General features: G+C 41.1%; 2 protein-coding genes across 3 annotated transcripts in view; one reads left to right on the top strand and one right to left on the bottom strand.

Moving 5' to 3' along the window:
- The window catches only part of prickle1a (prickle homolog 1a), a 40,835-nt gene extending 17,273 nt beyond the window's left edge, over nt 1-23,562 (top strand). The window contains exons 1-8 of one of the 2 annotated variants that reach the window (XM_041796173.1): nt 7,950-8,147; nt 12,515-12,718; nt 17,674-17,787; nt 18,596-18,733; nt 20,442-20,645; nt 20,834-21,020; nt 21,115-21,984; nt 22,090-23,562. In XM_041796173.1, the coding sequence (XP_041652107.1) occupies nt 12,530-12,718; nt 17,674-17,787; nt 18,596-18,733; nt 20,442-20,645; nt 20,834-21,020; nt 21,115-21,984; nt 22,090-22,955 (2,568 nt within the window). In that variant the 5' untranslated portion in view covers nt 7,950-8,147; nt 12,515-12,529 and the 3' untranslated portion in view covers nt 22,956-23,562. Of the gene's footprint in view, nt 1-7,949; nt 8,148-12,514; nt 12,719-17,673; nt 17,788-18,595; nt 18,734-20,441; nt 20,646-20,833; nt 21,021-21,114; nt 21,985-22,089 lie in introns of those variants that run through there. The other variant, XM_041796172.1, reaches the window with a different exon arrangement.
- Nucleotides 23,563-25,547: 1,985 nt separating this feature from the next.
- The window catches only part of LOC121515385 (periphilin-1-like), a 29,536-nt gene continuing 28,293 nt past the window's right edge, over nt 25,548-26,790 (bottom strand). The window contains exon 10 of the mRNA XM_041796125.1: nt 25,548-26,646. Coding sequence (XP_041652059.1) covers nt 26,458-26,646 — 189 coding nt within the window. The 3' untranslated portion in view covers nt 25,548-26,457. The remainder of the gene's footprint in view (nt 26,647-26,790) is intronic.

The following is a 26,790-nucleotide window of genomic DNA, read 5'->3' as shown; positions in this document are numbered from 1 at the left end:
AATGTAATCTAATAATCTAAGACAGAATTATGGACTTGGATTGAAGTATTCTGACCTTTTTGTTGCTGCTATGCAAGTCAGATAATTTGATTTTCAGTCAGAGTTGAAAAGTTGAGAGGTAACAGTACCACACAGCTAATTTAGCCCAATAAATCTCGATTTCCACCCCTTTCTTTGTTTAATTTTATTCTTATTTAGTGCTCTTGAGAAACCCATTATCATTTCTGAATACAAGGGTGGATTTTCTACAAATGTTTCCTGTCAGAAAGTGCTCTCAGAGCTACGCCTTGCCCTCAGCTGCCTCTAATGTGTCAAAGTGAAACAGTAAATGGGGTTACGTGAGGGTTATAGGGCTAACAAGCCCACGGTCTGACCTGAGTTTGTCAGCGCCAATCTAGCTAAGTCAATATCAATGTGCTGACTGCTCCACCAGTTGACCTTTTCCTCCCTCTTTTAAGGCGTAAAAGGACTGTTATTACAGTAGAGTGATAGGCTTTTATTGGCCTTTATAACTGAGGCTTTTGTTGGGCCTGTGTCCTGCTAATAACCATCGGCAAGTCATTTAAACCTTGAGAATGCCAACTTTTTATAAGGTAGCTCACACACCAGTGAGAGCTGCTCTCAACAATAGTCAACAATGACGGTTAGTTAAGGACTGACCTTCCCTTTGCCCCCTGGTACCTAATTTTATGGCTCTTCTCAGAACTGAAATGTGTCTCTTTAAACAGACGTTTAAAATTTGATGAAGGCTGGAGGAGGTATTCCAGTTGGGGTTTGAAAACATGCCCAAAACTTCTGCGTCATACAATGTCCAGTTACAAGAAACAGTTTCAAAGGCAAAACATGTCATTATAGTGGATTTAGACAGCTTTTTAAGCCCCCAAACTGCCCCCTTTCACCAAGGAAAACTTTTGATAAATGTGCTAATAGGAAACTCAGGAAGATTTAGGGTCCAAGCTGACCTAAAATTAAAGAAATTTATAGGAGTAAATGTGTGGAAAAAAGCTGAAGATGCTATTCTCAGCTCTGCCTGGATTCTTGGTTTTATGGGTCCCCCTTCTTAAGAACGTGTTTGGACCAGAGAAGAATGCAGCTTTATCGTGGGGCGTTGGTTCTGTTGATCATCATCCCCATCCTGTTATTGTCAGGGCATGCTGGTCATAGACTACCTCGCCGCTAGCATTGGGTGGGTTTTTTTTATTCTTTTACAGCAGTGAGAAGGTGCAGACCAGGTGTGAGGTGCTGTTCAGGTCGTTGTGACTATGACAGGGGAATGGGCCATAAAGTCCCGGGGTCGTGGATTTATGGGTCATCTGGGGATCTGCGAGGTCAAAGGTCAGGGATGCATGACTTGTCTGAATTAATATGATTCAGCGATGTGAGGTGAACCTTGAACTGCTGCTTCTAAGTTTAGATTTCAGAAAGAGACTAAAGATAATCAACAGGTGTGGTGAGTTCATTGTCAAAGCCTGCTGAGTTTCTTCTGCTGCTGTTGGGGAAAAAAAGTTTGCAGCATTTGATTCAAACTTATCTTCCATCACTGCTTTTAGTTATTGAAACCCATGGTTCTCAACTGGTGGGTTGGGACCCAGAAGTGGGTCACTGACCCTTTTAAAGTGGGTCACAGATGTATTTTTGGTAAAGAAAAAGTCAGGGCAAAAGTCTTTGTTAGGCAGTATGTTAGGACTAAGTTGAGGTGAGAAGAAAACATGCAATAATATCGTGTCCCGTCTTGGGTCCAAGCTGCATCGTTCGTCATTTGATTGTTTAATTATAATTGGGTGATGATTGGTCATCAAAAGGTAGGGCTGGGCTTTTAGGTTAAAAATTAGGTATGAAATATTGCCCATCTTTATTTCCTTCTGCTAAACCAGAAGAGCTCACTGATGACAAAGTAATGCACAGCTATGGCCACACTGGCGCAAAAAAGCCCAGTCCACAGGATATTTGTGCCGCTGTGACATTATGGAGGATGAAGTGATCCCCCCTCAGGGAAGACCTTTAAGAGAGGCAAAAAGGATCAGTGATGCACTTGCTTTTCTTCATGCAAAGCCAAAATGCATGGTAAAATGATAAACAGGGACATGTAATATTAAGCTATTAGGGTATCAGTATGAATGTCTCAAGGCATAAAGACAATTGTTCAAGGCAGGCCTAAACTACATAATACTTTATGTGTTAAATCAATCAAGTAAACTTTATAAAGAATCACCTTTCATTCACTTTTAATTGAACAGCAGATTAGCTGATACCCTTGATGTACAGGAAATAAGTTATTAAAGATATCTTTAAAAATGAACTTTTTCCACTGTTTGTATTTTTTGAATTGCAAATATGTGTCCCTCACTTGTCATGTTCTTTCTTGCATCACTCAATAAAAGAAGAAAAAAAGAAAGAACTTTTTAAACTCAGTGATTCTCCTTGTTTTGAAAAAGCACACTGTAAAAGAACACTTTAGGTTGTTCATCAATGATCAGTTCAACAATGTGAACATCCCATAGAAACATCCTGCTTCTGATCCCTAGGTACTGAGTATGGAACAAGTATCCTTTTCAAATTTAGTTTATCATTTTAATGGGCAGTATTATGATACTAAACTAGGTATCGGTATCGAAGTTCAAATTTTGGTATCGTGACAAAACTTACAACAAAAATGGACGACTCACGAGTTTTGCTCTTGCTGCTCATTCCTCCATGAATTGTTTTTAAATGTAATTGATTTGTAGTAGTGTTGTAGTACTCCGGAACAATCTTGGTCTTGGGACCGGTCTCGAGACCACATTTTGAATGTCTTGGTTTTGTCTTGGACTCGAGAGCATTTTTACTCTGTCTTGTCTCGGTCTCGGACTGGTCAGACTCAAGATTTTTCATCAAGACCAGTCAAGACCAGCACTGATCTGCTATTCTTCAACTTCATTAATGTGATAATAAGGATAAACACTTGCTAGAACAACAAATAGCTACACCTGCAAAAACTCAGACATCAGGCCATCTTATTTCTAGTCAGAAACACCTCTTAACAATTACTTTAGGCCCCATTCACCTGACAAATCAAGATAAACATCTCATTTTCAGATATTTAAAATACATACAAGGATTTAATTTTTACAAGAAGTTAGTTGAACAAATTTGTTAAGATTTAAGTTTTTGCATGTTGTGCTTTGAAAGAGTTGCAGATACCTTGTTTTCTATCGTTCAAATTTGTTAATAAAAAAAATTAAATTAAAGAGAGATTGTTCTTTAACTGTTCAACCTTCTCATGGTTTTTTAAAAGTGATTTTTATGGACTTGGTCTTGTCTTGGTCTCGGCTTGTCTCGGTCACAGCCAAGACTCCGGCGACCCCCAAAAGTCTTGGTCATGCCTTGGTCTCGGCGCACTCTTGGGCAAGTCTTGGTCTCGGATAGTGCGGTCTTGAGTACAACACTACTCTCTAGTTTAAAGCCACTTGAGATAGCAGTCCCGCCCCTTCAACTGTAAATTCCGCAGTTAACATGTCAGAAGTTTTTGTATGTTTACGCCTCAGTACCTTGAAGAAGAAAGCATGTGTTGTTTCATTTTAAAGCTACTACCGACTACTAGCAGGATGCACACTACGGCAATTTTGCCAACTCCTGTGCACAGCAGTTTTTATTGAAACATCGTTGTCTGAATATGGACATTGTTTATAATTTAAAAAACAATTATGATTCTGTCTTTAGTAGATGTTTCCATGTAAACATGGAATTGATTACATGTTAAAACTTCCCTGCAGTGATATATAGCCTGAACTGCATCCTGTGGTTTCCACACTTACACTGGACAAGTGCTTCAAATAATCTCACTTAAAAGGAATCAACTATCTCTTTGTATCTATTATTTTCCTTGGACTTCAAATATGGCAACAGTAGTCTCACACTAATGAGGCATTCAAATCATTTCAACAATCTGGCTCAAATATGCATCCTCATCCCAGACTTGCTGAACAGGCCCTGTAACTTCTGTCAAGATTTGTTAACCCTCTTGACTTTGCAACTCATGAATCCCTCCTAAAAAGCAGGATGCTGTGTTGTCCCTCCCCACTAAGAATTGCTAATGGAGCATGGTGCAGAGATTCCTTTAGACCAGGACAAAGGCGTTAAGTTTGTTGTTAGAGGGTGCCTCTACTCCCTGGACTTGGCTGCTACAATGGCTTTTTACAGACCAATATGCATCCAGGTACATGCAACACGTGTGGAGACAGATCACTAATTATACGTATTTTCTTTAAACATATATTTTGTTCCAGATACTTTATTTTTTAACCCAAAGGGAGATCAGCCAGTCTGAGCTGCATCATTTTTATGTAAATGATAGTTAAAAGACAGACACCGACACCCCCACGCAGTGATATTTCAGCACATACTGGTGTGAATGTGAAGATGACAAAGTGCCAGGATGGCAGCTCATCCTGTCAGTCATGCAAAAAATAATCAAACATGATCAATAATATTTAAGAGTTTCTTTCTAAAGGATGCTGACGATCTGCTCTGCAAAGTTGAACATTTCAGTCAATCTAGCACTCAAAATGCTGTGGCTTAGCCTGTGCTGCAGCAAAACCTTTTTAAAAGGAGTTTTTTGCCACATGATAGTTTTGGCCTTTGTGAACCCTGTTAATGAAGCCTCTAAAAGCCTGCAGTGTACATGGTTCACGCATGTGTTCTCATTTACAGAATTGCACCCTGACATCATCGCCACAAAATTAAACAGCTGCTAAAATGTTCATAAAGAAACCAAATTCTAGCTGGGTTAATAAATTCCTTCTCTTCTAATAAAATGTCCAACTGCTTTGTTTTACAGTCTTAAAGTTTGTTAACCCTCTGCAGGTAAAATACAGTGTTGAACGATCCTTGCAGTCCCTTCAGACAGGATTATGTCCACTATAAAAGCTGCCCTTTTGGGAGAAAGTAACACTTTGCAACTTAACAACAATAAAAAAAGGATGCAAAAGGTGCAACTGTCCAGAGTTTGACCTGAAACTGGCCACTTTTGTTTTCTGAGGCAACAGGAAAGGAATCGTGTTCTGACATTCCTGCAGAGGTGAAGGAGAGGCTGAGGTCAACTGCATCTTCCTCTTTCTGTAGGCAAAAGTAGCTTCAAAAGGCCCCAAACAAATCTGAAGTTATTGTTTTTCATACTACATTCTAAATAATGAATTATATTCTTGGAAAAAAATGAAAAAGCTCAACCTGACAATAAACTAGCTCGTCTGTACAAATACAAATAAAGAACAAGAGGAGCAGATCATCAGACAGCTTAAAATGTTAGTAAAATGTATCGAGGAAAGCTCGGCTCTTAAAATGGGTCTCTAAACTAAAACCCTTTAAAACTGCCACTGTGCAATAGTGCCATAACAAAGCTCTGCTTAACTCTACAGTAGAGTAGTTTCATCAAAATGTAAATGTGAAATTCTGCAAAATGAAATGTCAATCTGTGCATGTCTCCATGATAGTCTGACTGCAGACCACGGATCTCAGAAACCCCCTGTTGCAGACCACTGCTGTGAGATACGGCCTCTGTCATGATGGAAATACAAGCTTAAACTGTCAAAATTAATTAGATTCAACTTCCAGTTAGGGTTTTGGGTAAGGATTAAAGTAAAGTTTAGGAAACCAAATGTTAAAAGTCAAAAACCTGATTGTAAATCATTTTAAGCCACTTCCAGCCACAGTCTGGAAAATAAAACATGTTCTCCTTGAAAACCCTCTAACATAGCTAACATGGCTAAGGCTGTAGTTAACAAAGCTTTCGCTAAAGAAGCTCCATAAGCTACATAGGTAATGTTGCTACATAGCTAAGGCTAACAAAGCTACCTTAGGTAGGTTAGCTAAGGTTTGCTTATACTATGTTAAAGCTTGTTTTGTAAGTCCATTTAAGCTGACTAGCTATGTTAGCTTTCACTTTAGCTATGTTAGCTACATAGCAACATTGTCTATGCAGCTAATGTAGCTACGTTAGCTTTAGCTATGTAACCTAAGCTCATGTTAGTATACTGTAATACTGCTATTTTACTTTAAAAGAAAGGGGCAACAGTTTAGCTGCTTACAGTGTTTTTTTATAGATGTAACTGTCTGACTTTGCGAATGAAGTTGAATATAAAAAATGTAAACAGGTTCATTGTTTTACCGCCAATTTTATTCTGACAGAGGCAGCGTCTTACAGTTGTGGTCTTCAAGAGGGGATGAATGATATCTGTGGTCTGCAGCCAGACCTCTCTTTGATTTTGTGAATTCCGTTCAATTTTCTTGATATGTACATTGAATATGCATGGATAGAAACCCCACTCTGCAATGGTGGAACATTTGAGTCCCAGTGTGTGATTTTACATTGTGGTAACCCTGCCCTCTCTTTCATTTACAGTAATCCCATATGTCCCTGTTGCTAGTTTCTACCCACTACTACCTGCAATGCTGGCACAGTGGACTTGGATTTGGTTCCCTCATGAAGTCTCAGCAACACTTACATTGGTTTAGTTTTCATCCACTAGTTTATATGCACGTTTTTAGTACACATGTAAAACACATAAGAGAAAAAAACTGTAAGTTGGAAAGAAAATTGAAAAATCAAACTTGGTGGAAGTGGAAAAGTTGCATCGTCCTGCAGTGGTAATACAGTACATTTAGCGAATGATGTATTATATCCCTGGATTAACAGGTTGCTTAAGTGAGCACACAGGGCTCTTAGAAATCTTACAAATGCACATAAGTTGTTCAAAAGTCTCCATACCATCTATAAAAAAATTTTTGTTGCTCTAATTAGTAGCCCTTGAAACCTGATGAAATGTGGCCTTGAGCCCTATTCTTCTACAGTGGTGGATGGTAACATATAAATTTGCTGATTTCCATAAACTTATTTTAAGTTTGTGTCACATTTAATGCAAATTCCCACCTGAAATGGCACCCTTATCCCTTTTTGTGTGTGTTAATTGGACTTATTTGATTACTATATGTAAATGTATATATATATATCAAAGCAACACCACTGTGTTTTGGTGCATTTGTAGCCATTGCTTTAAAGAATTTAAAAAGATCTGGCAATATAAAAGGGGCCTATATGCCTACTTTGTTCAACCCTAACCTCCAGAATGACAACACATAATCCTATAGCATAACGACATTATACATTGAGCATGACTTAACAAAGCTGAGCTTAGCAGTGATGGACATTTTCAACCCACTCTCAGGCTATGTTAAGCTGATAATAACAGCTTTGTGGTTTAAGTAGTTCCTTTCAATAGGCTGTGTGTGATTCATATGTAATAAGACTCATGGCTTTCAGACTTGCTGACATCATGTTCAGTCATAGGGAAGGGTTAAGTGAGGCTAAACTAGGGTGGGAAGTTTTCTGTGCAGTAAGATACATAGGGAATCTTTTGTTCCGTCCATCAGTCTATAATCAGAGCTGAGAACAGTGAACAGCTCTCTGTGACTGTGATAATTTAGTGTGAGGGAGAGGAGAGACAAACCACTGGATAAAGCCTAACTCTGACTGTAGCATTCACCACCTTCACCACATCTTTGGGAGGTTGGAGGATGATGACCGTCTAGTGAAAAGTGCTGTGGAGATCGGGCGGTCAATGTGGTAAAATGAGCTCTGCCATCACTGATGTGCTTCTCTAAAGCGCAGTTCCTGTGAGCGGGAGCTCCACCGATGGTTCTCATTTGAAAGCATATGTTCAAAGCACAAGGGGAGGGTCGCTAAAGAGGAGGCGTCTGGTTCCTCTATACCCTGTCATGACTGGCTGCTCTGAGGTGAAAGGGGCCTGGCTACAGTTGAGAGGGTTGGGTTGTGAGGAAGGAGGAGGAGGAGTGGTGGGTGAGGGTGGGATGACCATCTGGTTGAGCTCCTTCCATGTACACGCACACGCACACACCCATCTCAAACACTCTCTCCCACGCACTCAGACAGACACTCTCCCGGACTGGTTTACAGTCTTTGGCTTTGATATGGGCTGTTACTGCGCTGACAGCTCTGCTTGGAGAAGGCTGGCAGCTTCTGTGCTGGAGTTTTAGCTCTGACGATCTTTGCATAGATATGGAGCCCAGAGGCTGGAGGAGAATCTAGGGCTGGTGGATAGAGTTGTGATAAGATCCTTGTCCTGCTCGCCTCAGGAGACTTGGCCTAAGCTAAGGTAAGACAGCTAACTGAAGATGTAATCTGTTTTGTTTTCTAAAGGAATGTGCCTTTATTTGCAGAAAGTACTGGAACAAATGGAGATGCCAGACTTTTGTCTTGAAACTTAGGCATTAGATTTAACAGGCCTTTTAGAATATCATTAAGACTTTCAAGGACATGTAAGTGAAATCAGCCTCCATACGGATAATTTAGGATACCAAATGTTGCCATTTTTGCTGTTTTCTGCATCTTATGGGGATATAAATGAGTGTGATGGCTGTTGTGTGACAGCAGCACGTGTGCTGAGTCTGGCAAACTTGCAGGTGGTCTCCAGAGCGTAGATCTCCGTAAAGACATTACTCCCATCCATTTGGTCTTAGAAAAACACCTCCCTGGAGGAGGCCTCAGTGAGATGACCAAACTCCAGTCATGTAACACCTCAACACTCTTTAACTAAGGCTCGTCTTTGGGTGTCCTGTCTGCAAAACTCAGACTTTTTTTTACAGACAATGCTCTAATATTCTGCAGACATAAATAAAGCCAAAGGATGGTTATTTAAGTGGTTTATTGGATTATTTTAATACAAGTCTAATCATAAAAGCTGCCAAAAAGTCCAACTAATCTGATCTGGCCTGCAGTTTGACACTTTTGGTTTCTTGCATCAACTTTGTTCTCCACTGGGTTCCAATAGTTACCAGGCTGTCATTTGAATAGATTTCTTTTAAAGCAGGGGGTAAAAATATGCTTCATATTTTTTCTTAACTTAAGACATATCTTGTCAGAAATAAAAACAGATTTGTTTGAGTATGAACTCAGAGGCACCGTGAACAGAAAATCTTGTTTTTCTGTACAAGTAGAGCCTATCCTGGACTGCTGAGCTTGCAGGAGCCAAGTCAAACATGTTGGGCCAGTCCAAACTGACAGAGAGCACTGTGTTGAGTTGTGTGCATGTCCATCATCCATTTCCTAAAGGGAATAGAGTCAGTAATTCAGACCAGAAGCTTTATATTTTCCTCTGCACTCTCTTAAGAGTTGTTAATGCGATTCACAAATGCCTGGATTTCACGGATCCTGACTTCAGTGTTGGAATATTCTTTCTTTGTGGGTACACAAAGTTGAAGGTGATGTTTACTGGTGAAAGCAAACCTTTGGTTACTTGACTTGTAAAAGCCTCCAGTACAACTATACTATCAGAGTCATTGTGCACTTTTTTTCTGGAGCACAGTCCTCTTCATTCATTCAAGCTAGCATGTGGGATGTTTTCAAATCTTCAATCACTGGAAACCATTCAAAGCAGGCATGTGTCCCAGCTTCCCTCTTCCACCTACCTTGACTTGAATTTCCCCTCTTTTGTTGAATTAGACACATTAACATTCTCTTACAAGTCAGTCCCCCCACATTTCAGCCCCAGTCTGATATCACCCCCCAACACCCTCTGGCCCTCTGTGGGCAGATCAGTCAGATATGCAGGCCTTCAGCTCCCAAAGCCATGTTAACAAGCACCTTTACAAAAGAGCGAGGGGCTGTTAAGCATCCGAAACTGCAGGGGTCTGGCTAGTGTGGGAGGAGGGCAGGGCAATGGGGGAGCGGAACAGTGAGAATAAACTAATCTCATAAACCATAGGCTCCTTGTTGGGAGAAAACTTTAAAAGCCAGGAGAAGTGATGACTCAGTGACTTGGCAAGTCAGTATAAGCGTGAATGTGCTAGTTAGCTCAGGGAGGCTGTCATTCAAAATATTAAGGAGGCATGATCGGCAAAATTAAAGGAAAAATTAGCATGCGACCAGATGTGGTCCTGTGAGAAAGAGTCTTTCCTTAACATCCTTTATTCCTCTGCAAATCTGGCCTTAGATCAAGTCTTACATTCCTGTGAGTCAGATCTGGCTGATGCATCCTTACAGATTGGCCAACATGTGAAAGCAAACATCTTTCAAACAAATGTGCATGAGTGAGCTCGTGTCTGCTAGGTCTCTAGGCCCCTGACTCAACCTGCCTATAGTTAGCCATCTCCCAAATGAAACCCAAGCTCAAACAAGGCCACATTTTTGCAGGTTATTTTGGTCTCATTTGCAAGTCAATAGATGCGAGTAGAACAGGAGTGTCTTATTTCTCACCCCCCCATTCTTTCTCATCTGAAGACAGGTTATCTTAGTTTGAGGGCTTCAACTGTCATGTATGAGAGGATAACGCCATATCTTCAGGAAAAAAAAAAGACTAAATGGGAGATAAATATCCCCTTGATGGAACAGGTCTTCAGTGGATTCCTTTACAAAGGCACCATTGTTTGGGACATCAGTGGCATTGTAACGGGACGTGTCTGCCTGACTTGACACATTTGTGGGACAATGCAGGCATGGATCCAAAAAGGGCCCATGAAACTAATGACACCACCATCTTTCATTCTTGATTCTGATGGGCAAGTTTGGCACTGACAAGGCCACAGGGGCTGATGTGTCCTTGGGGAAGATGAATAATATGAATCGTCAGTAGTAGACTGGACTGTTCAAACAGCAGTAAATCATCCATAAAGGGGTTTACTGTGCCACTATATGAGCAAGAGTTATCAAGCAGGACGCATACAGCTGAGTGACAGTTTAAGTCATGATATGTGTGCAAGTGCAGACCAGCTTTGGCTTTACTAGCTTGAGTGAATGTCAACTATATGCATTCCCTCCTCATGTATGCATAGGAGCAGCACACTCCCAGGGACAGCCAGGCATGCGTATCATTCCAGGAGAGAGCCCAGATTTAAAGGCCGGTCTACTGTCACGCCGGTGTTCAAAGGCTGCACTCGATTGCGTCTGGTTTTCTCAGCTGCCTCCCCGCGGCCCTTAGTGGCCTCTCCGGCCATAGGGGGTTGAGGTTTTGGGGGAGGTGTTGTAAGGGCCAGGCTGCCGAACGCTGGCTGGGTTTCCATTTGATCTCAGCCAGAGCCTTTGGCCTGTGAGAAATGACCACAACTGGACACACATTCATCATCTCTGTCTACTCAGTCCCTCAAGAGCAGCTCAGGAAATAAAGTTGGCTTAGTGTGGTCCTCAACTTACGATTATACAGATTTATCTTAACCAAGTACAGTTTATCAATTGATGGTCTTAATAAACTCAAGGACAGAGATGTTTCCTTTGCAAAGAGGTCACTGAATCACTGGGTTGACAAATGGCAGCATTTATAAAATGAGACTATGTGACCAGTTAAAGGGAAGAATTCTGCATCCTCCCTCCTAAAATAATTTGCTTTCACTTGTGCATGTCAATAAACTTAGTGGTTTTGCTGCTAAAGAAAAACTGGCAGCATTGGGGCTACTGCAAGGCTCATACTACTTTTAAAGATTTTGCATGAACAAGAGATAAGTTACTGTGGACAACAGCTATGCAGAGATTTTCTTGGTTTTTATCCTTGTTAGGAGAGACAAAGTCTGTACAAGAGTCTGGTATTTAAGTTACGTATTTTCCTGTGTGTTCATTTTTAATTATCCAACGATCAGTTGAGCCAATCCATCCACACTCCCTTCTATCCATCTCTCCCTTTCCAACAACCTCACCTGTCTGCCATTGTTCTGTCCATCTCAGAGATGAAAGGATGATCAGACACTCAGTGCAGCAGGTTGGAAAACAAACTGTCCAAAGAAAAAGGAGAGATGAAGGGAGAGACCAGGCATGTGGACATTCCCCATATGGTGGTCGTGTCTCTGTTTATGCAGACCTCAGGCTCAACTGATCAGGCCGGCATCAGATCTCCTCAGGTGGCCGCCCTCTTGAGACACTGGATGACGTAGCACCTCGGCAAGCTGAATGATGACTCACTCAGACCTCAGCTCTGCAGACCAAGAGAAAACGTAAAGACTAAGCATGCAAGGTTTGGTTGCTTTTGAGCAGATGAAAAAACAAAACAGTGTTAAAGAAAAGGAAAGAAAAGCCTGGGAAACACTGCTTACACAAGCAGCTCTAATTTGGCTTTGCAAGAATAGCTGAAGGCTTGTTCTTCCTGCATTTTCCCAACATCACATTACAAAGCCCTGGGGGTTTCCTTATGGCCTCTATATAGGCAAAACCACATGAGGAAGGCATATTTAAACTGCCACCACAACAGCAGTGAAAGAGTAAAGTTCTCTTTATGAGCGCCTTTATCACACGACTCATCACCAGGATGAACCAAGAAAGCCTGCTCAGATATGTTAATTGGCTTTTGAGGGGGCTGTTGCCCTCATGAAAGAGCGATAGTGTGATTCAGCGCTCTGAAAGAGAATAAAATTAGATTGAGTGACGTTTGACTGATGCAGTGACTTGTTGAATAACTTGCCTTCTCTTTCTCTCTCTTCCCTCTTCCTATCCTCACCCCATTTCGTCTTTCCCCATCTCTCTCTTCATTTCCCCCTCCAGTAAAGAGAGAGTCTGATGAACCTGGCGAGTGCAGCAGTGTCGGCGGCTGGCCTACAGGGCGGGGCGCGCCAGCGGGACTTGATGATGGAGCAGAAAGTCAGTAAGCTGACGTCAGGCTTCCAGCGCAGTTCCACCTCTGATGATGACTCAGGATGTGCTCTGGAGGAGTATGCCTGGGTACCACCTGGTCTTAGGCCTGAACAGGTGAGTAAGACATTGGTTATAATGAGCTCATCTTCTGCACTGTTTTAAAGGCTCATGAAGGTGTAAATGTAAATAACCTCATTTTTCAACTAAAAAGAAAACCTGAAGCATGATATTTTTCTTTTAACTCCTTTATAGGGCTCTCATTGAGCTGTTTGGAAATTAAAAATTTCAGACTTACAATGTCATTGCTGGGCATCCCAGACTTTTGCACTTTTACATTTATTTTCATTATTATAGTGAAAATAAAGGTCAATGGCTCCTTGCCTGTTTATTGGTAAAACAAATCCATAAGCTGTATGCATATCAAAATTTTTTATAAAGGAAAAACATATATAGAGTCTAGAGTAACATATATATAGAGAGAGTCTAGAGTATTTACCAGCACATCAAAAAGTTATTTACATACAAAATATTAATTCTACAAGATATGGTGAGGTTGCCGTTAGATTCAGACCTTTTTTAGAGGCAATACATGACGACTATCAGGATATTGAATAAGCAAGGCCACCCATAAGGGGGGATAAAAGGGGAAGCTTTCTGGGACCAAGCGAGATTAGGGGCCCATAAAATCATGAGAGAGCTCAGGGAATCTAAGTAACTAAAAATTTAACACATCGCCAAAGAGGTTTAAAGGTATTTTCAAAAAGTGGTCAAAGGAGGCAAAAGTGTAACAAATGGTGTAAAAGGCAAAAATGGCCGGCCACAGTGATGAAAAGGGGTTTAAGAGTGTGATGAGAACCCAATAAGACTTTAACGCCCTTTTCAGCTCCAAAATGAAGTAACCATTGGCTAGAACACATACCAATTCTACTGATCAAAAACACATGCAGTGATATCATCAATAAACCACAACTAGGTAAAGCCCATTCACTGAGTTTTCAGGGGCCCCACCCACTCTGTGGGCAGGCTTGTGTAAAGGAAAAGGTGTTACCACTAGTTTTATCTCAATTCCAACAGGAGACCTATAATTATCACAAATATTGAGTAACAAAGTTTATTTTAACAGCGATGAGGCTCAAAATAAAAATTGATTTATTCCATTTTATTATAATGAAACTTTTATACAGTTGTAAAACTGGCTTAAAATCTCACATCTTTCACAGTTTATACGACCTATTTTTTCTAATACTTCCATCTGAAAATGTAAGAAACGTCACAATATTAAATGTCTAAATTAATGTAAGTGGAAATAAGGCCCACAGTAAAATAAGAAACTGATATAAACCACATAAGTTTAATAAAACTGTTATAAAACGGACCAAAAATCACACCTATTTTACTATTTATACCTTTAAACTGTTAAGAAATTAGTGAAATTTAACTCAGAATTACTCTTTGTCTGCTCTTGGGTTGTCAAAATTAGAGTTGCAAATATTAAGTAAAATGTAAAGTTTAACACAATGGTCTTTTGGTAAGAAAAACCTGAGAAGAGCCATTTCCTTGGGGTTTTATCAACAAAACACTTAAATCGATGCTGTCTTGGAAACAAGTAGGAGGGGCTCCAAGGGAAAATGGTTGGGAACCACTGCTATAGAGCACTGTTATATCATTATAAATTATTTGCCAAGAAAATACCCTTAGTCTGGTTGCTAGACGAATTGGCCATATGTCTTACGGGTGCATGTCCAAATATGGTTCCTCCAGTTTTTTTATGCTAAAATTGCAGTAATTGCTAGAAATCCTATGCAAACAAAACCCATCATGACCCTCATCATGTGTGACTTTCATCAACTTATCATAGTAAGTTAGGATTTTAGAGCCATTTGTTCTGGACTATAAAAGAAGTAAAATTGCATATTACAGGTTCTGGAGGATACAGGAAGTTTGAGAAGCTCTGGGCCACTGCTGATTGGTCAGATGGTTTTCCATGATGTTGACTGATCTCCTCTGATTGGCTTAGAAAAATCCTTCTGGTTCTAATGTATCACAGAGAGTTGGGGGGGAGGCAGTAAAAGATGTCGACCAAAGTGATCAGGGTTCCTCATAAAGGGTTAAACGGTGATGCATACTTCATTGGTTCAGAAATCATTGTTTTACAGATTACCTCAGAGAACAATACTGTATCCTCCTGACAGGGAATAAAAACAGCTCTGACCTGGTTTTAATCCCTTCTAGCCTATTTTCCTGGCCCAGATAAATGCTATCAGCACATCAGTGAATACAGCATACCAGCTACAGTCTCTTGATGATGGCACTTTAGAGACAGTCAATATCTCCAAGACTTTTGCTTGTTTGTAGCAGACTTGTCAGGCCTTAACAATGCAGCCACATTATTGCAGGATGTTTGTACTTTTCTTTACAAACTGTGGTATAGCAAAGTCTGCTTGTCATTATCGGAAATCTGTTAGAAGACAAGTCGGTGGGTTAGCCAACTGCTGGTGGCAGAATCAGTAATCAAGGGGCCGTCTTTTAACAAGCCTTCACAAACACAGGCAGGGCTGTTATAGCTGTGTCTGCAGGGCAGCCAGTGTGATGTGGCACTTTTCCCAGTCAGCCCCATTTTCCTCCCATTTTCCTCTCTTTTCTTGCTGTGATTCCCTCTTCCTCCCTATCTTGTTCCTTGTGAAACTACACACATGGAAGCAATGAGGGGGAGATGGGTTCACGGCAACAGAGAGGACCTTAAACATGCAAGGCCTTTTGTTTTGGAAATGCATGGGTCAACTGTAATGTCTTTACTGCAGCCATTGCCTTGAATAGGCCAAGTATTAGGGGTCATCATTACAGTGAGGACACTCATGGGGGCTCGGTTGATAGCGGACTGTTCTCCAGCCCCAAGGGAGCTGGATGAGGGGTAATAGCGGCATCAAAATGTGCATAATTTACGGTGGGGGGGCAAACACTAGGTTGATTGTAAATTGCTGTTACCCCCCTACAGACGACTGAAGCTGCAGGAAGCCACCCCATCACACAAGACAAGCACATCCCACCTTTTTATCTGGCAGGCTGTAATGGCCCCTTCCTCATAAAGTTAAGTTTTCAGTGGTCAGCCCCAAGGGTCAAAGTGCCACTGTGACAAGCTGCTTTGTCCCATCCCTATAGAGACAAGCATATGAGTGGAAAAACACAAACTGATTTGACCTGTTGACCTGTTTTGACTTAGCACTGATTTAAGTGGAATCAAACTCCCCCCACACGCCGTCAACAAAGCATTCATGCGATGGGTTTCATTTTAAATCAAAGCGGATTTTCAGATTGAGGAAACCCCTCGACACTTTAATTAAACAAAGCCAGTCTTCCATTTATTTTGCACAGAGTGGTCCCAGAATGTGTCTCATTAGAAATGAATGTGTTAGTCTTTGGTTTCTTGGAAAACAATTTGTGTTCATCCAAGATAATAACAATGATATATTCAACAGATGACAGTTTCTGTTTAAAATAGCCCAACTTTTTGGAGAGCCGGTAACAGATATATGTTCGTAATTGATGACCCTACAATCATGAAAATATGTAACTTGGTATGGATGCCAGTTTCTTTTATGGTCATTCACTGAACCTCACAAACTAGCAAAAGTATTCACTTTAAATATATCACTGAGGCTTTTTAAAGTGCTTATACACACAATGCTGCATTGTGGCTGCGGCTGAGTGAGAGTCAATTGTATCTCAACTGTAATATTGGGGTTTGACCCCTAGCTCCTGCAGCCAAGTCAAAGTGATCGCTGGCAAGGCGCATACAGTGTCTATAAAAATTATTCACCCTCTTGGATTGTTTACCCTTTTATTGATTTTATAAATCAGTCATGGTCAGTGTAATTTGGCATTTTTGACAAAAAAATGTCAAAGTGAAAACAGATTTCTACAAGATAATTAAATTAAAATATGTATCAGGCTTGCACATCTGGACACTGCACTGCTCCATTTTTCCTGCAAACCTGCTCAAGCTCTGGGCTTTGACCCATCCACTCCAGAACATTCACCTTATTGTCTTTAAATAATTTCGGTGAAGCTTTCACAGAATGCCTCCGGTCATTGTCTTGCTGGAAAATACATCTTCTCCCTAGCCATAGTTCTGTTGCAGACTGAATACAATTGCCCTCCAGGATTTTCCTTTATTTTGCCACATTCATTTTACCATCTACCTTTACAAGCCTTCCTGGGCGGGCTGCTGAGAAGCATCCCCACAGCATGATGCTGCCACCACCGTGCTTCACAGTGGATGGTGTGTTTGTGGTGATGTGCAGTGTAGTGTCTTGTCTTATGTCCAAAAAGCACTCACTGGCACTCTCAAGTCGAGATTTAATATGAGTTTTCTTAACTCTGGCTTTTTCTTCATCACTCTGTCATAAAGCTTTGGCCAGTGAAGAACAGTTGTCGTATGCAGAGTCTCTCCCATCTCAGCTGCTGAAGCTTGTAACTCCTTCAGAGTAGTTATAGGTGTCTTGGTGGCCTCTCTCACTAGTCTCCTTTTTGCACTGTCAGTCAGTTTGTGGAAATGGCCTGATCTAGGCAGACACATGTGCCAGACATCCCTTGACTTATACTTTTTAATAACCTTTTATCTGAGTTGCTTGAAATGCTTTTTTGTCTTCAGGGTGTAATGGTAGCCAGGAATACTGCGTAACCATTGACTGGGCCTTCAAGATACAGGTGTCTTTATACTAGAATCACTTGAGACACATTCACTGCACTCAGGTGATCTCTATTTCACGAATTGTGGCATTTAATTGTCATTACTTTAGAGAAATCTGTTCTCACTTTGACATTAAAGAGATTTTTTTGTAAAAAAAAAATAAAAGAACAGTTCATGTTAACAATGGCTGATTTTTTAAAATTCATTAAAGGGTAAAACATGCAAGGAGTTGAAAACATTTAATAGGCACTGTAGCAGACTTTGGCATCAGTGTGTGAATGTAGTGTGGATATGTACATTTGACTGCAGTGGGAAGTCAGATGGCTAGAAAAGCACAATACAAGCCGAAGTCCATAATTTTTCACTCTGATTTCCTCAGGTCCAGCTATATTTCTCCTGTCTACCTGAGGATAAGATCCCCTATGTGAACAGTCCAGGAGAGAAGTTCAGAATCAAGCAGCTCCTCTACCAACTTCCACCACATGATAATGAGGTAAGACTACTTTGTAAGCATGTTTGAATGAAAGTACAGATTTCAGCCCTTTCAGTTCTGCATGCATATTTTTATCTGGTGCTGTCATCTTAACCCACAGCATTAATAATTGCAGCAACCCCACTTCTGGGAATTCTTGGCAGTCCCACTGACATCACACTAGGGGATTTTTGTCCCACAATCGTGTAGACATGTAGAGTGGGCACAATGTGACTTTTGACTTGATGATTTTATGATGTTTGCCAGGAGCCCCCACCAGCTGGATTCCTTTCATAGCAGTGGTTTTTACGAGGACTGCTCAGCAGGAGAGAGGGACTCTGGTTAAAAGAGGCCTTATATGATGCCACCACCGCAGTGGCACCGCAGTTCGACTTGGCTGTCTCTCTTCCTTTGTTGCCCGTCCTCTTGATTTCACTCTAAACACAGGCCTTGTTTGTGTAAACGTCTGCTTTGCCTCTTGTTAAGGCTTAAGGAAACATCAAAAAGGCCCGTTGTAAAAATGATGTTCTCAATCAGGGGCTGTGGGTGGAGTTATTTAGGGGGTGTAGGAAGGGCAAGCTGGGGTCAAGAGTTACCTTTGTTCATCATGCTCTGGTATGCACACTGTCCTCATCATGTTAGCCTAAGTTTATACCCTTTAAATGGCAAGCAGTCTTGTGACTGAATCTATCAAGAGTCTTAAGATGAAAAGGCCTCTTGAAGCACCACTAAATTTTGGTAGCTTTGGGTCTTTAAGAAAAGGAATCTAATTTCTTGATGTATAAGTTCAGCAATGTCCTTACTCATACTTTGGCACTTTTCTTTCCAGGTGCGTTACTGCCAGTCCCTCAGTGAGGAGGAGAAAAAGGAGCTGCTGATGTTCAGTGTCCAGAGGAAGAAGGAGGCTCTAGGGAGAGGCACAGTAAAGCTGCTGCCACGCAACTTTCAGAACACCATTTGTGAGCATGTACGTAACCTGTCTTGCATGTACCCATGTATAATTTGCTAGTAGTGGCCAATCTGGACAACTTAGATACAGAGGGGGTGCATTAGTAAAGATCTAAGAGTCTGCCAAACAACTTATGACATGCTTTATGGCTAGTAGGATATGCAGCTCTGTAGTGAAAAAGTCTTTCATGGTGAGTGTTTCCTTTATTGATGGATGAGCAGAGGGTAAGGTACACATGCATGCCATAAGACCATAGTCCCATATGTCCAACTGAGGGTGCATGTTGTTTATTGCAAAGGGCATGTCCTTACACTATGGACCGGTCCAAAATAGATTAGGCACTGCAGAAGAACTCCATGGGGAGACACAGACAAGGACAGACCACATTCTAGCAACCTCAACAACAGAATGACTGAACTTCGGTTTGGACAACTGTGTGTGCTAAATGACATTGTAACTTGGAAGACACCATGTGTATATGGCTATACAAATGAGGACTAAATTACTTTATTTTTATGAAATAATTTTATTTTGGATGCTGTCATGATTTTACTTTGTACACAGAAACAAAATTATTTCACAAAAAAAAAAAAAAAACCTACCAGGGTCAACATTATTACACCCCCTGATGCCAATAGTCAATCGTCTCAGACATGGCTCCTGAGAAATCCAAGCCCATTCTGCTTTGGCCAATCCCTCAAGCTCCACCAGATTTGTTGGTCTTCTGGCATGGATCTTGGTTTTCAGTGGGATTCCAGTCAGTAATGTTCACTTTGGTCTTCTGGAGGTCGTTCTTCCCAAGGAGTGACAAATGTTTTGGGTCATCGTGTTGACAGACAAAGCTCACAAGATTCCTGTTTGTCTCGGCACCTCTGTGGCCAAAGAGCTCTAGTTTGGTAATCTTGCAAAGCAGATGGATTTGCAGGACTAAATGGCTCCAATCCATAATGCTTGTGCAGAGCCGAACACTGTTTGGACCAATCAGTGTCGTTTGAGGAGAACGAGGCGTTACTATGGGATTTAATTGGTATCAGAGCTGTTTGCAATGGCTACCTCCAGTGTGGTGATTACCTTGGATGTAGCTCTAGTGTAGCATTAACTTAACCTGACCTTGACCAGGTTTCTGCATGTATTACAGAATAAAAACAAACACTAAAAGCTTTTCATGATAGGAAAGGTGTTTTTGCTTTTCTGCAGACCTGCTACGGCATGAGTTCAAGAATTTGGTCAGAACTGGATGACATTTCTTTGTTTAAACAAGAGCAGAGAGCAACACTGAAAGCTTTTTTATGATGGACTTGTCATCAAGACTAATGAAAGATGTTTTATGACATCTTTCCCTAGTTTTCTTTCCAGAGTCTGAAATGTTTCTCTTCCTACCTCTGCCAGGTTTGTTCTGGACTATGTGGCTCTCTTTGAATTTCTTGATACTGTTTGTGTGTGCAAATAAAATAAAATAAGGATACAAAATAAAACTAGAATATTTGGAAAAGCTAAGTTTAAAAATTCTTGTTTTGTAACAGCAACTGGGAAAGATGTGATATTCTCATAGCGGGGCTTATAATCTTATCCTTATGTTACATGAAGAATAAATTCAGATCTGGCCAAAGCCGTCCATTAAGTTTCATAGATTTAGCTGATCTTGTCACACATCATTTGCTATTGTAGTTTCAGAATCATTACATGATATTTTAACCAATTATTTGATCATTTCTGTATTTTGCAGTGTGGTGAAAAAATCAGTGGTGGAGAAATGGCAATCTCGGCCTCGAGAGCAGGCCCTGGACTGTCCTGGCACCCAGCATGCTTTGCCTGCTCCACATGCAGCGAACTGCTCGTGGATTTGATCTACTTCTACCACGATGGAAAGATCCACTGTGGAAGGCACCATGCTGAGCTACTCAAACCACGCTGCTCAGCCTGTGACGAGGTAAAACCACAAGACTAAAACACTGGAGGAAAACAAAACAGTCAAGGAAAAACTGCTGTTTGACTTTTACAGCCTTTTAAAGTTCCAATGAGGAAGCAATAACATTTATTTTAGATCTTCACTGCAGTGAATAAATCCAACATGAACAAAGAGACTTGAACTGACAGGTTTGTTTAATCTCTCTGCAGATTATTTTTGCTGATGAGTGCACGGAGGCAGAGGGGCGCCATTGGCATATGAAGCACTTCTCCTGTTTTGAATGTGAGACAATTCTTGGGGGACAGCGCTACATCATGAAGGACGGCAGACCATACTGTTGTGGTTGCTTTGAGTCCCTCTATGCAGAGTACTGTGAAGCCTGTGGAGAACATATTGGTAAGATTTCAAGGGTGCAGATGAAATATCTTAATTAATGATTGTTTATCCGAAGAGTGGCGGGACTAACCTTCTTTATTCCCTTTTGTCTCAGGCGTTGATCATGCACAGATGACCTATGATGGACTCCACTGGCATGCAACTGAGAGCTGCTTCAGCTGTGTCCAGTGTAAAAGCTCACTATTGGGCTGCCCCTTCTTGCCGCACCAAGGCCGCATTTATTGCTCCAAGGCCTGCAGCATCGGGGAAGATGTGCACGCCTCAGACTCCTCCGACTCTGCCTTCCAGTCAGCACGATCACGTGAATCACGCCGCAGTGTACGCATGGGCAAGAGCAGTCGTTCAGCGGACCAATGCAGGCAGTCGCTCCTCTTCTCACCTTCTGTCAACTACAAGTTCCCCGGCTTCAGTGGAAACACTGATGACACCCTGACCAACAAGCTCGGCCACATGAACTTATCTGATGAGCATTTCTGGAGGGGACGTGGTGAAGAGAACGAGGCGCCTGAGGATCAGGAGGAGGAGTGGGCTGAGCATGAAGACTACATGACTCAGCTGCTATTAAAATTTGGGGAGCATGGGGTCTTCCAGCAAGCTAAGGATTCCAGACCCACTGATTTCTGGATTGCTGAAAAGGAGGCCAAGCTAAAGCAGGAGTCTTCAACACCTGGTATTGGTGGTGGAGGAGTAAGGGGGAGCCTGGCGAGTAAGAAGTACCAGGCTGACATGTACTGGGCCCAGTCACAGGATGGACTTGGGGATTCGGCCTACGGTAGTCATCCAGGCCCAGCTAGCAGCAGAAAGATTCAGGAGTTGGAGATGGATCATGGGGCAGAGGGGGGCTTTCAAGGAGAGGAGCCACAATGGTATAATGACTCTTTGGAGTGTATCACAGATGAGTTCAAGAAAACAGATCAGAGTGTCCGGGACTCTATGGACTCATTGGCACTCTCCAATATTACTGGTGAGTAGATGTGAGACAATACATTCAAATGAGATTTTAACTTTATGTTATTGTTTCATTGTTTTTCTTAATCACATGTGCATTTTTTTCTCTTCTCTTCTCCAGGGGCCTCTGTAGATTGTGATAGTAAAGACAGACCGTTGGTATATTCCCTGCAAGGATTCCATGAGCCAGAGATAGAAGACTGTGAGAAAACCAGTAATATGGGAACCCTCAACTCCTCCATGTTACACAGAAGTGCCAATTCCCTGAAGAGCCTTGTGTCAGAGCAGGAGGAAGGGTTTGAGGAAAACGTTCCAGAGGAAGAGGAGGTGCCTCTGCCGGTGGACCGTGCCAAACCTCACGTACCCGCAATCAGGAGGACACGTTCACAATCTAGGCCCCAGCAGGTCAAATTTTCTGATGACGTGATAGACAATGGGCATTACTGTGATATCCCGGTGCGCCAGCCCCCTATGAGTGAAAGAACACGTCGCAGAGTCTACCACTTTGAGGAGCAGGGCCAGGATCTTCACTCTGGTCGCCATCATCACCACCATCGGAGGCATCGCAGTCGCAAGACTCGTTCTGACAATGCTCTTAACCTACTGCCCAAGGAGAGGGTCAATATGTGCTACAAAGTGGACCATAGAGGGAACGCCCTTGGGCCCAAGGGGCACCAAGCCTTTCATGGCCACCCTAATCCTGCTGCCATGTCAGACTACAGGCTGCAGGGACCAGCAATGGGGAGGTTCTTGGGGCTGTATGGGGAGGATGATGATTGGTGCTCCACGTGCTCTTCTTCCTCCTCTGACTCTGAGGAAGAAGGCTTTTTCCTGGGTCAGCCCATCCCTCAGCCGAGGCCCCAAAGACACTACTATTCCAATGACTTGCCCAGCCCTGTGGCAGGCATGTCCTCACCTTCTTATGGCTTGCGGACTAAGTCCAAAAAGAAAAAAGGACACAAGGGGAAAAACTGCATAATTTCATAACAGTTTGTGGCTTCTTATCTTCTGTTTTGTATTGCTCTGCTACTTACATTTGCTTCTTGTGTCAGCTGTTAAAATGCAGTAACAGTTTGCTTTCCATTAAATGCTTCTGCACTCAACTTACAAAATGTTGATGCTAGACACAGGTTCTTATTTTGAAACTATAATAGGTGTACTTTTAGCATTACTGTTTGCCAGTAAAATGACAGAGTATTTTAGAGTAATACATATTTAAAACAGCTGTCTAAACTGTGTTTATTTAACAGTGAATATATAAGTGTATATATTGTAGAATTAAAAAAAACAAACTAAATGGCTATTTTTATACCCCCACATTCATGATATGCTTCGTGCAACAAAAGCATTAGCATATAATTTTTGGAAGTTGGTACAGAGCCATATTTTCAAGACAGTGTCAAAAATTAATTGACAGACCAACTATGGCCCAAGTTTTTTAATGTGTTGCCTTCCTAGCTAAGGCAGCATGACCATGAGAGAAACACTGTGTATTAAAATGCTTGGTTGAGTGGTGTATTTATGGGTCACTGTATTGTAAGCATCATTGTAATCTGTATAAATGTAAAAACTGGAATATAAGGCTAAATAGATGATAATTGTAATAAAAATATATCTATATCACTTTTTTGTTTTGAGTTTTCACTGCATAAAATTGGTAGTATTGGATTGGCTCAAGATTCAATTCCAATTCTGGGGGTCACGATTTGATTCAGAACCAATTCAAACCAATTACCAATTCCCTATTTCTAATAAAGAGGTGACAATTTTACCATCTGCTCCAGTCTGTTGTGCATTAAGGGGGTGTACATTGTTTATTTGACATTAAAAGGCTTAATAGATGTGGTCAAAATAATGCTTTATGGCATATTTGTAGCATTTTTAAAAACATCTAATTGCAGTTAAAGCAAAAGAAATGTAATTTGTGCTCGAATTGAGAAAACTGTTTCAATATTGAATTAAAGGTGTAGGCTAAAGCAGGAAAGGAATATATTAGAAACTCGTCAACGAAAAAAAAAAATCTAAAGCCTTTACTGTTGACGATGCTATAAGAGAGTAGTGTTATGTTTTAATTTGTGACAGTGTTAGCCGGTGACCTTTCAGCTGAATTTGTCAGCAGTTGTTCTAGTTAACCTGTTAAAACACATAATTTTCTGTTGTCTAAGATGTCCTTAGGAGATATGGATTTATTGAAAAACTGAACGAAGGGGCTCTTTATCTGTTATAAACCCAGACGCATTTGTATAGTCGCCAGTTAACACAGTCACTTAGAACCGTAACACTTGTTATTGATGTAACACCAGATGAAAGATACAGTTGTTTTTACCCTCCGTGCTGGTCAGCAGATGGCTGATATTTAATCTGGGTGAACATATGTGTATGATGTGAATTATGGACTGTTCCTGAAGCAGGCTACATTACTTTAGTTTAGCATAGTAAGCAGATAGGCTGAGTCAGGCTTCCTCTTTCCCTGGATTGTAGAATCAACAGCGAGTCTTAAAACTTCTCTTTCGGGATAACAGGACTGGCGGAGTAACTCAGAGCTCCTTAGACAGAGCAGGCGGTACATAAGTGTCTCAGGCACAGCACAGCACTGTAAAATTACCAGTTCTAATGTTGTGTTTACACCAGACGTGAGTAAAATCAAAGTTAAGTGCATGCAAAGTCAATGTAAAGATGTGAGTAGTTGCAAGCTCATCAGGTAGTACAGACGCTGCAATTACGTGCAAACTGAACTAGTAATTTGTGCAAATTTGCGTCACTTACAACTTAATTCGCTTATTCACGAGACTTGAAAAATCTGAACTCAAGAGAACCACTTGTGCTTCGATGGCCAGTCAACATGGAGATCCCTGAGGATCCCCAAAGGACCAGTCTGGGGGAGGAGGAGGAGGTTAATTCAACTGGAAAACGGAGGAGAAGCTTGTGGAGTCTGTCTGTGGCTACCCCAAGCTTTATGACACAACGTGCCTGTTCTACTGGCACAGGAATAAAAAGGAGCTCACTTGGAAGAAAGTGAGTGAGGGGGTCCGATTGCCTGGTTAGTTGCGAAAACTTTTCACTTTTAACAGCAGATACAAAGCAGCAATTCTCTCAATGTTGCCCAGCTCAGCCATGTTTGCTGACAGCTGACTGAAATGCCAGAAGAAGACTGCATCACACGTCTAGTGAGCACTAGCATATACTTGATTTGATGCACAAGTGGAGCTCGTTAGTAGCACAAATTTAAAAAATAAAGGGACTGAACTTTGCACGTTCAGATACAAGCAAATAGGTGATCATTTTGCCTCTGGAGTGAACATTACACAAGACCTAGCGCTGCTAAAGCTAACAGCGCAGCCAACACGATATACACCTCCTGCAGCATTAGTGTCTGAGACAGCACACGGAGGAAAATACTTGGAGCGGACCTGCAGTTGAAAATACACTCAGGATGTAGTAAAGTACGTTTAGAAATATCGATTCTGGTACATTTTCAATCAAATTTGGGGAATCATAGACATTAATATGTTATTTTGACTGAATCAGTTTTTTATAGCACCTGTATGGATTGGTACACAAAAGGAGACACCACTGAACTGTTAGGGCATCAAATTTTATTTACAAAAGATCACCAAATAATCTAAAATACAGTAGTTACAAGCTTTTGGATTACAGCTCAGCTTATAGAAAAATGATCAACAGTTTTTACCTAAATGTCAACATTTTTTAAAACAATAATACATCATTGAAAATACCTCATAGATGGGAACCCTTCAATACTGGTTTAAAATATGTGTGCCCCAGCAGGCATTCGTTCTATCTCAGCTGCAACAGATAGATATTCAAAAGGAAAAAATACACTACATGTCTCCACAGACTCAGTTAACAAGAAGATAAAAGTGTAATAACTTGTCTTTATTTTGCAGAATTTTCAAAACATTAAACCTCTTAAGACACTAATTTCAGCTAAAGAAGGAATAATTGACAGCACATTGAATAACTGAAGGTTTTGAAGACAGTTCATTGTGGTTCAAATGTTCTTTTCTCATAGACACATATTACTTTTTGGTTTTAATCATAATACTATATGTAGTTTACTGTATCGTCATTTAACAAACTTAATCTTGGTCCTGTTATGTCCATGCATGTGCTATATTATCTACATTAACATCATGAACATCATGTTTTTCCTTGAAGCTGGATAATATCATACTCACCGTGGAAAATGAAAACCAAGGCTCTTTTAATCTACATGCAGTAAAATTCAAAAGTAGCAGCAGACATTAAAAATAATCATAAAGATATCATACTTCACTAGCTGATGGCGTTGTCTGCTGAAAGTGCAACCACCTGATATCTTGAATGAAAAGAATCTCATGGTCTCCTAAACATACTGTTGCCATTATTTAATTACACATCATAATTAAAACAGCAAAAGTCTTCAACACAAGAATTTGATAGAAACTCCATAAAGTTATTTCAGTGTTATGCAAGCTGAGGCCTCTGCTTAAGTGTCCGGTTGCTCTAGTACCTCGTCAAGCTCCTTCACAAAATGTTTAAGGGAGTCCAGGCAGCGCTCTTTGATCTCAAACAGGTTCTTATCTAGTGGAGCCTGCAGCAGATTTTCCAAACTGGGCTCCTTGTCCACCAACATCTTCACCACTGTGCGAAATGTCTCACAGTCCTGCCTGTAATGCTGAGCATAAAACAATCACATCAGGAATGTCAATATTCATATGGGTAGAACAGATTATGTATAGGTGCATATAAAAAAATTTGAATATCATGTTAAAGCATTTTTTTTCCCATAAATTACTTCAAGGGTGAAATTTCCATGCAT

Source organism: Cheilinus undulatus, linkage group 9 (assembly GCF_018320785.1).
Source record: "Cheilinus undulatus linkage group 9, ASM1832078v1, whole genome shotgun sequence".
Taxonomy (NCBI): Eukaryota; Metazoa; Chordata; class Actinopteri; order Labriformes; family Labridae; genus Cheilinus; species Cheilinus undulatus.
Note: the sequence above shows the minus strand (reverse complement) of the source record. Positions and strands in the feature narration are given on the sequence as shown.